A 12,706-nucleotide genomic window follows, 5' to 3' on the forward strand; every position below is an offset into this window, starting at 1 on the left:
TTATACTTTCCATCCAGACAAAGTGAAAGTGGGATGGAGGACTGTCTGCAAAGACTCCAGCTCCCCGTTCGCCGACCTCAGCGGAGTTGAGACCTTTGAAAAGGGTGAAGAGGAATCCAACATCGAGATCAAGATCCCTCAAGATCCACGCGACGTGCAATACGACATGTTCGACGTCATACTGGAAGATTGTAAGCCTATGACGTCACAGGTGGACAAAAACAACAAGTGTTTGGTCACCATTGAGAATGACGTCATACCGGCGGTGGTGAACCTTGAGGTTAGTGAGTTGAAGGTGGTGCAATCAGATAAGGAGGTTGAGCTGCCTATAAGTAGAAACGACCAGCTCAAGGGAGAAATTGTGGTGCCGTGGAAGGTGCTGCCGAAGAGCGCGGACTCGATCTACGCCAACATTTACGGTTTGTGATATAGTTGTTTTGTTGTTAACCAAATAAGTTTTGTTGTTTACAACTGATAAGCTGTAAGTATACCTTTTGCATTTTCAAATGACCAATACAATATAAAACGAGAGCACAAAACTAAAATAAGAACATGTTAACTTAAGTAATAAAACACTTCTCTAAAACAGGTGAAACCAAGTTTGTTGATGGTCAGAGCGAAGAAGTTATCAACTTGAAACTTCCACAATTCCCTCTTCTCAACAAGAACGAAGTGGTATCAGTTGTCATAGAAACCCCATCCGGCTCATTGGCCCAACTCGGACAGAGAAGAAGCTGCTTGATGGATATCAGACACGATAAAGGTGAAATCTTAAACTTAAACCCAAATAAAAAACTACGTCTTAACATATTTACTTTATTTAACTATTAAACATTTCCAACTAACAAGCTATTGCTAATTTAAACACAACGGAGTAATAACGTAGAAAAACAAATTTTAATAAGCAAAGTTTTTGAATAAATATTTTTCGACTGACGCACAAATTGTATGCTAATTAACAAAGAAAGGGAAACTTAATTACCTCAGTAAAGCAACAAATATAAACTTTTTACTAAAAACAACTTATGACGTCACAGGCGAGGGAACGATCGAGATGCTGACGGATCAGGTCACGTGTTCGCCACAAGATGGAGACGAACAGGTGCAGATCGGAGTGGTGAGAAAATCGGCTTCCGCGTTTGCAACCGACGTTTACTGGTCGGCTCACGACGGTGATGCGGTGCACGGTAAACACTACAACAACAAGAAAGGTAAGTTGTTTGTTATAGAAGAGGGGGGTTAGTTAATACTTTCTAACTGTATCAATAATAAAAATAGATACGTAAACTAGGGTTGATGAATTATTTGTAAATGCAAAAAATATAAAAACAAAAGTTTTAAGTCTTTACTCTTTGTGTATTGACTGGGGTTGTAAGCATAAAGGGTAGCTTGAGAATTGTGAAAATCATTAGCATAATTTGGCAAATCATTTGCATATTTGCTGAGTCATCAACTTTTTTAAAGCTTTTTTAATTTATATCCTTATACCTAGCCAACCTTAACCAAAAACATTAAAAATAAACCAGATAGTAAAGTTTTAATGATTCAAATCCATAAAATCATGAAAAAAATCTTTTTTGCAGACTCAGAAAATATGATTAGCTACACTTTGCTAATGATTTGCACAACTCTCAAGCTACCCAGCATAACACTCTTATTATAAAAAGACAAGTAATGGCTTTATTTAACTTTAAGGGTATTAAGTTCAAGCTTGTGGTCTTCTAATACTTAAGTAAAAAACTAACTCTAACAAAAAAACTAAAGTTGACATATTTAATCTAAAATATGTAACTCTTAAAACGTCACAACTAAATCAGTTTATTTACTAATAAAACATTTCAGGTGTGTTGAGGTTCAAACCAGGCGAATCTACTAGCTTCATCAACGTCACTCTCGTCAACGACCCAAGCGGTAAAACGAGGTACTTCACATTGACGCTCGATGACGTCAGAGGCAGGGATGACGTAGGAAAGCTGACGTCGTGCAAGGTCGTCGTCGCAAACAAAGCATGTAAGTTTCAGTACTTATTTTTATTTATAACTATGTTTACGAAAATTTCTCAAGTTTTTAAATCAATAATTTGAAAAAAAAAAACTTTATCCGGCTAATGAAATATATGTTTTTAGAAAATTTAAAATCTTAAGTAATAGCTTTTAAAAAAACTTTCTTAGTAGAAATAAATGCTAAAAATTGTTAAAGTGCTGCAATACTGAGATTATTTTTTCAAATAGAATAGTATACACGATTAGTTATTAAATAAAATATTGTTTACAGTGCTTCCGGGACCGTTGCAGAAATTCACAGCAGATTTGCGTGGAACTTCCGACATCGAAGTTAACTGGACAGAGCCAGCTAGTGGTGGGCCCACTGACGGGTACAAGGTAATGTACTGGGTGAAACCTGAAGATGTCAGCTCAATTTCGGTTGATAAAGACGTATGTTTGCTTTGTATTGAATTGCTTGATTAGTGTTAAATATTATATTAGAAGTTTAAAAGTTTTTCAATAGATAAGTTGTTGATAAACTTTTGTACTTTTAATCAAATGATAATCTAAAAACAAGAGTTTTGGTTTATATAACACTTATCTTTTAATATGTATTTTAGATCAATCAAGCAACGATCGAGGGTCTTGAGCCGCTCACAACTTACAAAGTACAAGTGCAACCTTATAACAACGTTGGTGAAGGTCCTGCTTCTAAAGTTATCGAAATTGAAACACCTGCTAGTATGTCGGACTTTATGTTATTTTTATTTTATGTTTTAGATGCATTCATCAAGTTTTATTTACCTCTGAAATTAATATAACTTAAACTTATGTAATAAAATATTTTTCATTAAAATATTATAAGCAAGTTTAGGATATTAAAATAAATTTTCACTTTGAATGTTATTTATTTTTTCTTGTTAAGTTAAAAACTCTTAACAAAACTTTTTTTTTCTTTTCAGTTCCCGGTGAAATTTCATTTGAAACCACTGATGTCAATATCAATCAGAGTGAGAAGCAACTGGTTCTCAAATTGGTTCGTAAGAATGGTTCTAATGGTAGAGTTGTTGCACCATGGTCCATTTCTCCAGATGAGTCGAATTCGCCTTACAAAGTATGCACTGTTCACGTGATTTTGTCTACTTTTGATTTTTACAACTTATTGAGCCCTTACTATGTACTTCTTTTACTTGAAACGTGAATATTGTAGTTACCAGTTTTACTTATACATTTACAATACTACATGAGAAGTGTATTTTAATTTTTTTTTGTCTTCTGTAACGTTACTAAAAAAAAATTCTTGTACACAGGACCTTTACGGCCACGAAACATTCCACGACGGGGAGCTAGAGAGCCACATAGAAATAGACTTGCCCTCATTGCCACAAGAAGGAACTCAAGCTAGTTTTACGTTAGTTTAAGTATACTTCTAAACAGGACTAAATTTTTTAAGTTATAAAGTATATCTAGGTATATAGGTTGAAGATAAATAAGTATATCATTTGTTTTTTTGTATAGTAAATGCTGGACTACTACACTTATAAGTAGTAAACAATATTAAAAAATAGTATTTAGTGTATTAGTTTTAAAACTTTAAAAATTTGTAGTGTGCATTTGGGCAAACCATCCGGAGGTTCGACACTAGGAAGCGCTAACGAGTGCTATGTAAATATTTCCAACGATATACTGCAGGGCAAGATCAAGTTCGAAAAATCTTCAGTAGTCGTCGAACAAACACAGGCTGTAGCAAAACTCACACTCAAGCGAAGCCTTTACATTTCTGGTTAGTTCGCTGGTAAATTTTTTATTTGATTAAAACACCTAAAACTAAAGTCATCGTATACTTTGAGGTTGCAATCACACTCTTAAGATTATTAATCCAATTTCAAACTTTAACTTAGAGTGTATAAAAGTTTATACATAGATATACCAAAATCCTACTAAATTATTATATTTAAGCAAAAAAACCTATTAAATGCAGACAAAGTGAAGGTGGCTTGGACGACTGTGTGTAAAGACCAGAACTCGCCGTTTGCCAACCTCAGCGGAGTTGAGACCTTCGAGAAGGGAGAAGAGGAATCTAACATCGAGATCAAGGTTCCTCAGGATCCACGTGACGTCACGAAAGACAAGTTTGACGTCATACTGGGTGATCCGAAACCTTCCACTTCGATAGTGGACAAGAACAACAAGTGCAGCGTGACGGTGGAGAATGACGTCATACCGGCGGTGGTTTCCCTCGATGAAGAACAGATTGAGGTGACGCAGAGCGACAAGACGGTGGAGATCAGCGTGGTAAGAAGCGTGCAGAAGAAGGGAAAGATCGTGGTTCCGTGGAAGATTTTACCGGAGAGCCCCGACTCCGTGTACCTCAACATATCAGGTTTGACGTCAGGGTTTTTGTTTGTAAATCTAATATCATTTTTCTTAATTGCCTCTAAACCTATGTGTTTAGCTAAAGTTACATCAGTTTTTCTGTACAATGATAGGTTTTGATTATCAAAAAATCTATATGATTATATGATAATAACCGAAAAAAAAAAGGTTTAATTTTACTCCATCCTATATGAAACTAACCACGACTACAGGTGAAGCGGTGCTTGAAAGCGGTGAGGATAGCGGAATAATCAAAATAAAACTTCCGCAATTCCCACTTTCAAACGAGGAGGAAACAGTATCGGTTGTAATTGATGAGCCAAGCGGTGTTCCAGCAAAACTCGGATCACAAAGAAGCTGCATAATGACCGTCAAACACGACAGAGGTATTATTAAGTAACAACAGTATTTAAATATTGAAAAATTATAGTGTATATTCCATCAACAAAAGTATAAAGGTTAAGGTTAAACAAGCTAATGTATGCTAATGTATATGGTAGTTCATCTAAAACAAATCAATAAAAACAGTAATTTTTAGCTAATAAAGAAAGACTAAAACAAATTAAGATTTAGGTGTTCGCTATTTATCACTATAAAACATTTCAAACAGGTGAGGGAACGATCGAGATGTTATCGGAGCAAGTGACGTCATCATCCGAAGACGGGGAAGTTTTCGTTCCAGTGGTGAGAAAGATGGGAAGCAGTTTTCCCGCCAAAATCACCTGGTCATGCGTGGATGGCGACGCTGTCTTCGGTGATCACTACAACCTGAACGAAGGTAACTGTAAAAATTCAATCTATGTTTTTTCTGTATTTAAAAATGTGTTAACTACTTTATTTAAAGTAAAAGTGAACAATCATATTAAATATGTAACAAACTTAGGTGAAACAAGTTAGAAACTTCGCTTTTTTGTATTAACAATTTATTTTTTCTTTAACTTTTCAATATAAGTTACTTTTTGCTTTATTTGCTTAAAATTTCAGTTGACTTAAACTCTTAGTAATTATGTTTTACAAATATGCATTGTATATTCATATACTAAAATCACGTCAAATAATCCAGGCGTACTGAAGTTTAAGCCTGGCGAGTCGCAAGCAGTGATAAAGATCCCTCTGTTGAACGACCCCAGCGGCAAAAAGCGCCATTTTGTTGTGAATTTGGACGAAGTTGAGGGCAGAGACAATGTTGGAGACAGAACATCGAGCAAAGTTGTCGTTGCTAACAAAGCTAGTTAGTCGAGTGAAAAAATAATCTTTTGTATTATTTTATGAGTGCTAAAAAGTGATTAAGTGTTTTTGTACACTGTTCTAAACATTCTCTTCAATTATTTCGCTTTCTTAAATGAGTAACTGTTACAATTCGTAGACAAATAGACTTTTAATTTTTAAGCATTATGTAACAAAGGAAAATAAATTGCTTATATTGAGTTTGCAAAACACTTGTAACTTTTTCCGAGGTAGTTTTTTACGATATCAATAGCAGATAATGTCCACAACTAATATGGTTTTTAGAACCTTCAAAAAAATTTAAGCCTAACTATTTCCCAAGACTAGTTGATTTCTTCCCAACAGTGTTACCGGGTGCAGTTGTTGATTTTGAGGCTGACTTGAGGGGACCTTCCTCAATTATGATGAAATGGGGAATACCCGAAAACGGGGGTCCGATCCACGGGTATACCATCACTTATTGGGACAAACCTGAAAGTACCATAGAAGTCAACGTCGGAGAGGATGTTAGTGATAAAATAAATTAAATTATAATTAAGTCTAGTTGTTATATCAAAGAATTATTAAAATACTTTACATTCAAACACAAAAAGATTATGTTTGATAGGCTAATAATTACAAACTATTCAATCTAAAAGTTTTTTTTTAAGCTGGTAAAAAACTTGATTAATTAAATGTCTAACACTAACATTTTGGTTATTTTTAAAGTATATTTTTTACAGATCAACCAAGCATTGATAGAAGAATTGGAGCCACTGACAACTTACAAGATAAAACTTCAATCTTACAACGATGTAGGAGACGGTCCATCTTCTAAGATCATCTTGATTGAAACGCCGCCAGGTTTTATATCTTGTTTTGACTTAGCTGCTGACACAATTACTTATGCTAATATAACAATAAAGTATAGCAAATACAAACTCCCATGAAATGTTATCTGTTGACAAAAAGGTTTTGGAAAAAACAAAAATATATTGCACTTAGTTTGCTGTCACATTTAAACTTTAAGTTTTTTGTAGTGTGATAAATGATAGATAAAATGTTTAAACATACTGCTTTCACTTTAAATTAAACTCATCAGTACCGGGAGAAGTGGACTTCGATGAGGCGATCGCGTCAGTGAAGCAGTCTGACAGGAAACTGGTACTTGAGCTGGTGAGGAGAAACGGATCCAACGGGAGAGTTGTTGTTCCGTGGCACGTGGAGACTGAGTTTGTTGATCTACCCTACGCTGTTAGTTGGAAGAAAAACTATACTCAAATTAATTATTAAAAATTTAATGGTTTGTCTGCATCTTCTTAAACTTTATGTAAAAGTACTTATAACTTAATTTACAAGTTTTGTACTTGTTTCGCAATATTTGATTCTTCATATGGTTAAATATGTTTTTCTTTTAGGAGCTAAGTGGACATGAAACGTTTAAGGACGGAGAACAAGTTAGCCACATTGAAATTGACTTGCCGGAAACTCCTCAAGAAAGCACAAGAGATGTTTTCAAGTTTGTATTTTTATTATTGTTGTATACTTATTATTTCTAATAGTCTTATCATTTATATAATTTTAATATAAATGTAAACCCAAATCAAAGTTAATTGCCGACGGTTTGGTGTTTTTAAATCAAAATTTTAGATATCTATATGCGTCATAATAAGCGGTATACATATTAACTTTTATATTGAAACTTAATTGATCTCTCCCAAAAGTTAAATCTTATTAGTTTTAATTATCAATTTTTTAGTATCAAACTGGGTCAACCTTCTGGTGGAGCAAGTTTGGGTGAAAATGTTGAATGTCGAATTACAGTTACCAACGATGTTTTGCCGGGAAAAATTGATTTCGCTTCACCGGCAATATCTGCTAAACAAACTGATGAAGAAATTGTTGTGAAAATAATAAGAAGCCAATACACTGAAGGTTAAATTAATTCTAACTATTAAGAAAATAGCTAGATAAAGTACTTATAGTTCTATAACATTTAAAATAGGTTTAAACCTCCATAAAAATTAATGTTTAAAATTGTTCAAACAGATAAAGTAAAAGTCGAATGGAAGACAGTTTGCAACGATCCAAACTCTCCATTTGCAAACATATCCGGAGTGGAGACATTCGAAGAAGACGAAGAAAAGTCCCACATCGAAATAAAAATTCCCCAGGAAGCCAGAAACGTCACAAAAGACAATTTCGACATCGTGCTTAGTGATCCGAAACCTTCCACTTCTGTTGTCGACAAGAACAACAAGTGCAGTATAACTGTCGACAATGACGTCATAGAAGCTGTTATCTCGTTGGCTGAGGACAGCATCAAGGCGAACCAGACGGACAAGAAGGTGGACTTGTTGCTGAAGAGGAAGAAGGAGCACAAGGGAAGGATCACTGTTCCGTGGAAGGCCATCCCGCAGAGCTCTGATTCCGTCTACGCCAATTTGTCAGGTTTGTAACTAAAAATAAAACTGTACAGTTTATTAAGTATCTTTTATAAATAGTGTGGAAAAACTTCTATAAAAAAAAGTAAACAAGCACATAAGTTTATTTTTACTTCTTTGAAATTACTGTAATCTATTCATTTTTAAAATTTTTGCTTTTGAAAACATAAACTTCATAAGTTTTTAAAGCAATTTTTTTATTGCTAAAGTACAAGTTCAATAGATTATTTTATTTTTTGCTACTACAGATAACAGCAACAAAAACACTAAAAATGTTTGTCTTTTATAGGTGAAGCAGTATTGAGAGACGGGGAGGAAAAAACGGTTATCGAGATGCCGTTACCAGAGGTACCTCTATCTAACGACGAGGAAATTATCCAGATAGTCCTCGATGATCCCTCCGGCGCTCCTGCTAAGTTGAGCGAAGACAGAAGCTGCTCCGTTCAAATCAGACACGATAAAGGTCTAGTATGATTATAAGAGTTAACAATAATAAAATTACTTTCTTATATGTTAGTGTTGAAAAATATTTTCAATAAGAACTATACATAGTTAGTTCATTACTTTATTATTGCTAAGTAGTAATGATAAATTAAGTCAGTCTTATATTTTTAATCACATTTTTCAAACTAAAAGCACTTAAAGTTGAATACAGTTTTAGAAGTTCATTAATTTTTTTATACGATATGAAGTAAATATTAAAGCTAACCAAACATTATTATTCCAAATCACAAAAAATCTTTACACTAGTTCAATTTTTTTTAACCAATGAATTTTACCACGACTTTATTTATTTAACAACATATAATTTTTTAACCAGGCGAGGGAGTTGTAGAGCTGCTGTCCAATCAGGTCACGTGTACAGCTGAGGATGGGGAAGTCCCTATTACGGTAGTGAGAAAGACAGGAAGCTCCTTCCCCGCCGAAGTCAACTGGTCGTGCAAGGATGGCGACGCTGAGTTCGGTAAACACTACAGTCTTAATGAAGGTTGGTGAAAATAGCTTGGTTCGAATGTATATTTCAGTTAAACAAACTCACTGTATTGTGCTTGGTAAAATGATTATTTTAAAATTATCTTGTAACCACAAAGCGTTACAAATTTAAGTAAAGTAATCGTAATTAACAAAATATAAAATATAAAGTTTTGTAACTGTGATCATAAAACAATTTAAATCTGTAAGTTAGGTAAGACTAACTTCTAATAAATATAAATTTATAAGTAGCTTTCTAACCTTTTTGATTATGTATAACATTTTTAATGAATAAAACACATTTTCAACCAGGAGTTATCAAGTTCAAGTCAGGAGAATCTCACCAGGTGATCAGCATCCCGTTACTGAACGATCCTACAGGTATCACCAGGTCTTTCACACTGCAATTGGATGATGTGGAGGGAAGAGACAAGATGGGACAAGTGAAGAGCTGCAAAGTTAAAGTGGCTAATCGCGCATGTTAGTATATATATATGGTTGTGAACTTTTCTCTAAACTAAAACATTAATAAAATCAAATATAAGGAGAGTATTTATAGTAAACTGATATACCTAAAGTGTTTTTTTTATTTTGTTTGTACTTTTCTCGTAAGCAATAACAAAACAAATGTTTTATTAGTGCTTATGCAAAAACACGAACATTAACAACGATTTATAAACTTCCATTACTATCAACAATTTAGTACTACCCGGAAAACTGGAAAAGTTCGAGTCTGAACTGAGAGGACCTTCTACTATCAAGATCGAGTGGATGGCTTCCTCTAATGGCGGTCCCGTGCATGGTTACAAGATCATGTACTGGGACTCCCCCGAATCGTTGATGACCATTCCCGTTGATAAAGATGTTAGTGTGAATGTTGATTTTGTAAATGATCAGTTTTGTATTATTAAATATTTTAATAAGCTTTGTGTATTTAAATTTACGTTAAAGAGACAATCTTTTTTTTTGCAAAATAGGTCGGGCTAGCACTTGAATTTTTAGCAGTTTAATTTCCTGAATAGGATTTTTCCCTTTATTGTTCTGCTAAAATGAAATAATTTTGAGAAAGAATTAACTTATTTCTTTTAGCAATACATAGATCTTTGGAAGTTGAACTAAATTTTATAAAAAGTTTAATGCAAATATGTTGTACTAAACACTAACTTAAAACCGATCAAAAAATGTTGTATAATAATTATCGCAACGATAATGTATCCTTATGCTAAAGGTGAACCAAGCCATCATTGAAGAATTGGACCCACTTGTGGTTTACAAAATAAAGATAGTTCCGTTCAATGATGTCGGTGACGGTCCTGCTTCTAAAGTTTTGGAAGTTGAAACACCTGCCAGTAAGTTAAAATATTTATTACTACAAACTAGTTAAAGTTTACCACTCATATAAAAATTAAAATACGATCTGTTTTGTTTTAAATTTTTTTCTTAAGTATCATTAGATGTCGTTTTGAGTAATTAAAAATAATATTGTAACAGTTTAGAAAAATCAAAAGTCCTTGAATAAAAGCATATTTAACTTATTTCAATTTCTAGTACCCGGAAAAGTATCATTTGAGGAAGACAGCGCCACAGCTGTTCAAAGTGACAAGAAACTGGTACTGAAGATTGTCAGATTGGAAGGATCGAACGGAAGAGTTGTTGTTCCTTGGTCGGCCGTATGCGATGACGAAGAATCTCCTTATAATGTATGTATGAACTGGTATATTTTCATATAAAAAAAAGTTGTTTTAAGTTGAAATTGTAAAGAGATTAGAGATGTGAAAAAATGGCAAAATTAAAACACCTTAAAAAATTTTTATTTTAAAGTTAGTTTTAGCGTTTATTCTTATAAAAACTTTAATATTATGAAGTGACTGTTTTATTTATTTTTTAACAAAATTCATCAGAATCTGAACGGACATGAAGTATTCAAAGATGGAGAAATTGACAGTCACATTGAAATTGAAATGCCAGATGTTCCTCAAAACACTTCAAAAGAATCATTCATGTTTGTTTCTTTTTACATTCCAAAAATCTTACTGATTGTTTTAAAATTTGATAGCGTTTTATATTTCTAATAATTAAAATTCGAGTTGAAAAACTAAAAATTAATTTAAATTAAAACTTTTTTTTTAATATTTTAAACTACCGGACTTGTATTTTGTCGAAGTATTCATTTTAATTACCTTCTAAATGTTAAACAACATTGTTTCATACTGTAATCTAGTAACTTTAAAGACAATTTACAACTAAAGTTTTTTTTTTCCAAACATTCAACATAGTGTCAATCACATACTCCTATCAGGATCACGCTCGGACAGCCCTCAGGAGGATCAACTTTGGGAGAAGTTGCCGAATGCAGAGTTTTCGTTACGCATGATGTACTTGCAGGTAAAATCGAGTTTGTCAAGAACAATGTTGAGTCTCATCAGACCGCCAAGAAGATCAAAATACCCATCAAGAGGACTCAATTTACTAAAGGTTTTTAATTATGCCCATTACTTGTGAATTAATGTTTTTTAAGCTAGTTAACAAAAAAATTGTAAAACATAAATTTCAATTAACTTTTTATATTGTTTTCAAATCAATAAACCTTGGAAAATATAAAAATATTTTTTTATGACAATCATAAATGTTCACAATAGACAAGGTGAAAGTTGAATGGAAGTCGGAATGTAGAGAAGAAAACTCACCGTTCAGCAACCTTGGCGGAGTGGAAACTTTCGAGGAGGGTGAGGAGAAATCCACCATCGAGATTGCCATACCGCAAGATCCGCGCGGTATCGTCAGGGACACATTCTCCTTGATCTTGCTCAACCCAACCACATCCACTGCGGTCGTCGGCACCAACCACTCATGCAACGTCACAATCAATAATGACGTCATACCGGCAATGGTTTCCCTCGACTGCGACGACGAGCTCGCGGTTGTACAGAGCGACAGCGTTGCCAGGGTGACGGTCGTTAGGGAGGAGCAGATGAAGGGAAGGGTGGTTGTTCCGTGGAAAGTTCTTCCGCGAAGCTTCGATTCCGTCTACGTCAATATTTCAGGTCGGTTATAGTTTTTGTTAAATTTTTTTTTTATTGTGCAATTATCTTCAGAGAATAAATAAAAAAAAATTTAACGGATAACTTTTGGTTAACATTATAAACATGGCGTATTCATGAATAAACTTATGATTTTATAATCAGGCGAAGTTGTGTTCAATAATGACGAGAAGAAATCGGTCATCGAAGTTCCATTGCCACAGTTCCCGCTTTCAAACGAAGTTGAAACAGTCAGTTTGGTATTGGATGAACCGACAGGAGAAACTCCCGCCGAACTGGGCAATATGAGAAGCACCCTCTTGAATGTCAAACACGATAAGGGTGATTTAAAAGTTATAAACAACTTAAAAGTTCTAGTTTTGTACTATATTGTAAGTAACAAGTGTCGATTTTAACAATTTTGAATAAAATCTTGCATAACATTCACCTTAACTACTTTAAACTAAACTTCTGAACAACTAGTTTTAAAATCTAAAACAAAATTAAAAAGCGTTCCCAATAAAGTTATTAAACTAAACTTTTTAACCACGATTAAGTTGGAGTTTTAAATTGAAATACAAAAACATTTATGTCAATGTTAACAATGACTTATGAAAAAATGTTATAAATAAAAGCCTAAGAAGTATTTAAACGGCTTAAAACTCCCTTGAAAGACAGCAAATATTGCATTTTAGAAATAAGC

General features: G+C 33.7%; 1 protein-coding gene across 1 annotated transcript in view; it reads left to right on the plus strand.

Annotated features, from left to right (window-relative positions):
* Nucleotides 1–12,706, plus strand: part of LOC145836427 (uncharacterized) — a 115,695-nt gene that overhangs the window by 76,621 nt on the left and 26,368 nt on the right. Inside the window, exons 137-165 of the mRNA XM_082944228.1 lie at nt 18–419; nt 590–763; nt 1,038–1,211; nt 1,843–2,010; nt 2,275–2,435; nt 2,606–2,726; nt 2,948–3,099; nt 3,296–3,396; nt 3,593–3,768; nt 3,967–4,368; nt 4,574–4,747; nt 4,972–5,139; nt 5,425–5,592; nt 5,934–6,094; nt 6,311–6,431; nt 6,670–6,821; nt 6,986–7,086; nt 7,327–7,502; nt 7,617–8,018; nt 8,301–8,474; nt 8,832–8,999; nt 9,296–9,463; nt 9,687–9,847; nt 10,212–10,332; nt 10,532–10,683; nt 10,885–10,985; nt 11,283–11,458; nt 11,623–12,027; nt 12,169–12,345. Of these exons, the coding sequence (XP_082800354.1) occupies nt 18–419; nt 590–763; nt 1,038–1,211; nt 1,843–2,010; nt 2,275–2,435; nt 2,606–2,726; nt 2,948–3,099; nt 3,296–3,396; nt 3,593–3,768; nt 3,967–4,368; nt 4,574–4,747; nt 4,972–5,139; nt 5,425–5,592; nt 5,934–6,094; nt 6,311–6,431; nt 6,670–6,821; nt 6,986–7,086; nt 7,327–7,502; nt 7,617–8,018; nt 8,301–8,474; nt 8,832–8,999; nt 9,296–9,463; nt 9,687–9,847; nt 10,212–10,332; nt 10,532–10,683; nt 10,885–10,985; nt 11,283–11,458; nt 11,623–12,027; nt 12,169–12,345 (5,457 nt within the window). The remainder of the gene's footprint in view (nt 1–17; nt 420–589; nt 764–1,037; nt 1,212–1,842; nt 2,011–2,274; nt 2,436–2,605; nt 2,727–2,947; nt 3,100–3,295; nt 3,397–3,592; nt 3,769–3,966; nt 4,369–4,573; nt 4,748–4,971; nt 5,140–5,424; nt 5,593–5,933; nt 6,095–6,310; nt 6,432–6,669; nt 6,822–6,985; nt 7,087–7,326; nt 7,503–7,616; nt 8,019–8,300; nt 8,475–8,831; nt 9,000–9,295; nt 9,464–9,686; nt 9,848–10,211; nt 10,333–10,531; nt 10,684–10,884; nt 10,986–11,282; nt 11,459–11,622; nt 12,028–12,168; nt 12,346–12,706) is intronic.

Source organism: Thalia democratica, chromosome 5, assembly GCF_965202585.1.
Source record: "Thalia democratica chromosome 5, ktThaDemo2.hap1.1, whole genome shotgun sequence".
Lineage (NCBI taxonomy): Eukaryota > Metazoa > Chordata > Thaliacea > Salpida > Salpidae > Thalia > Thalia democratica.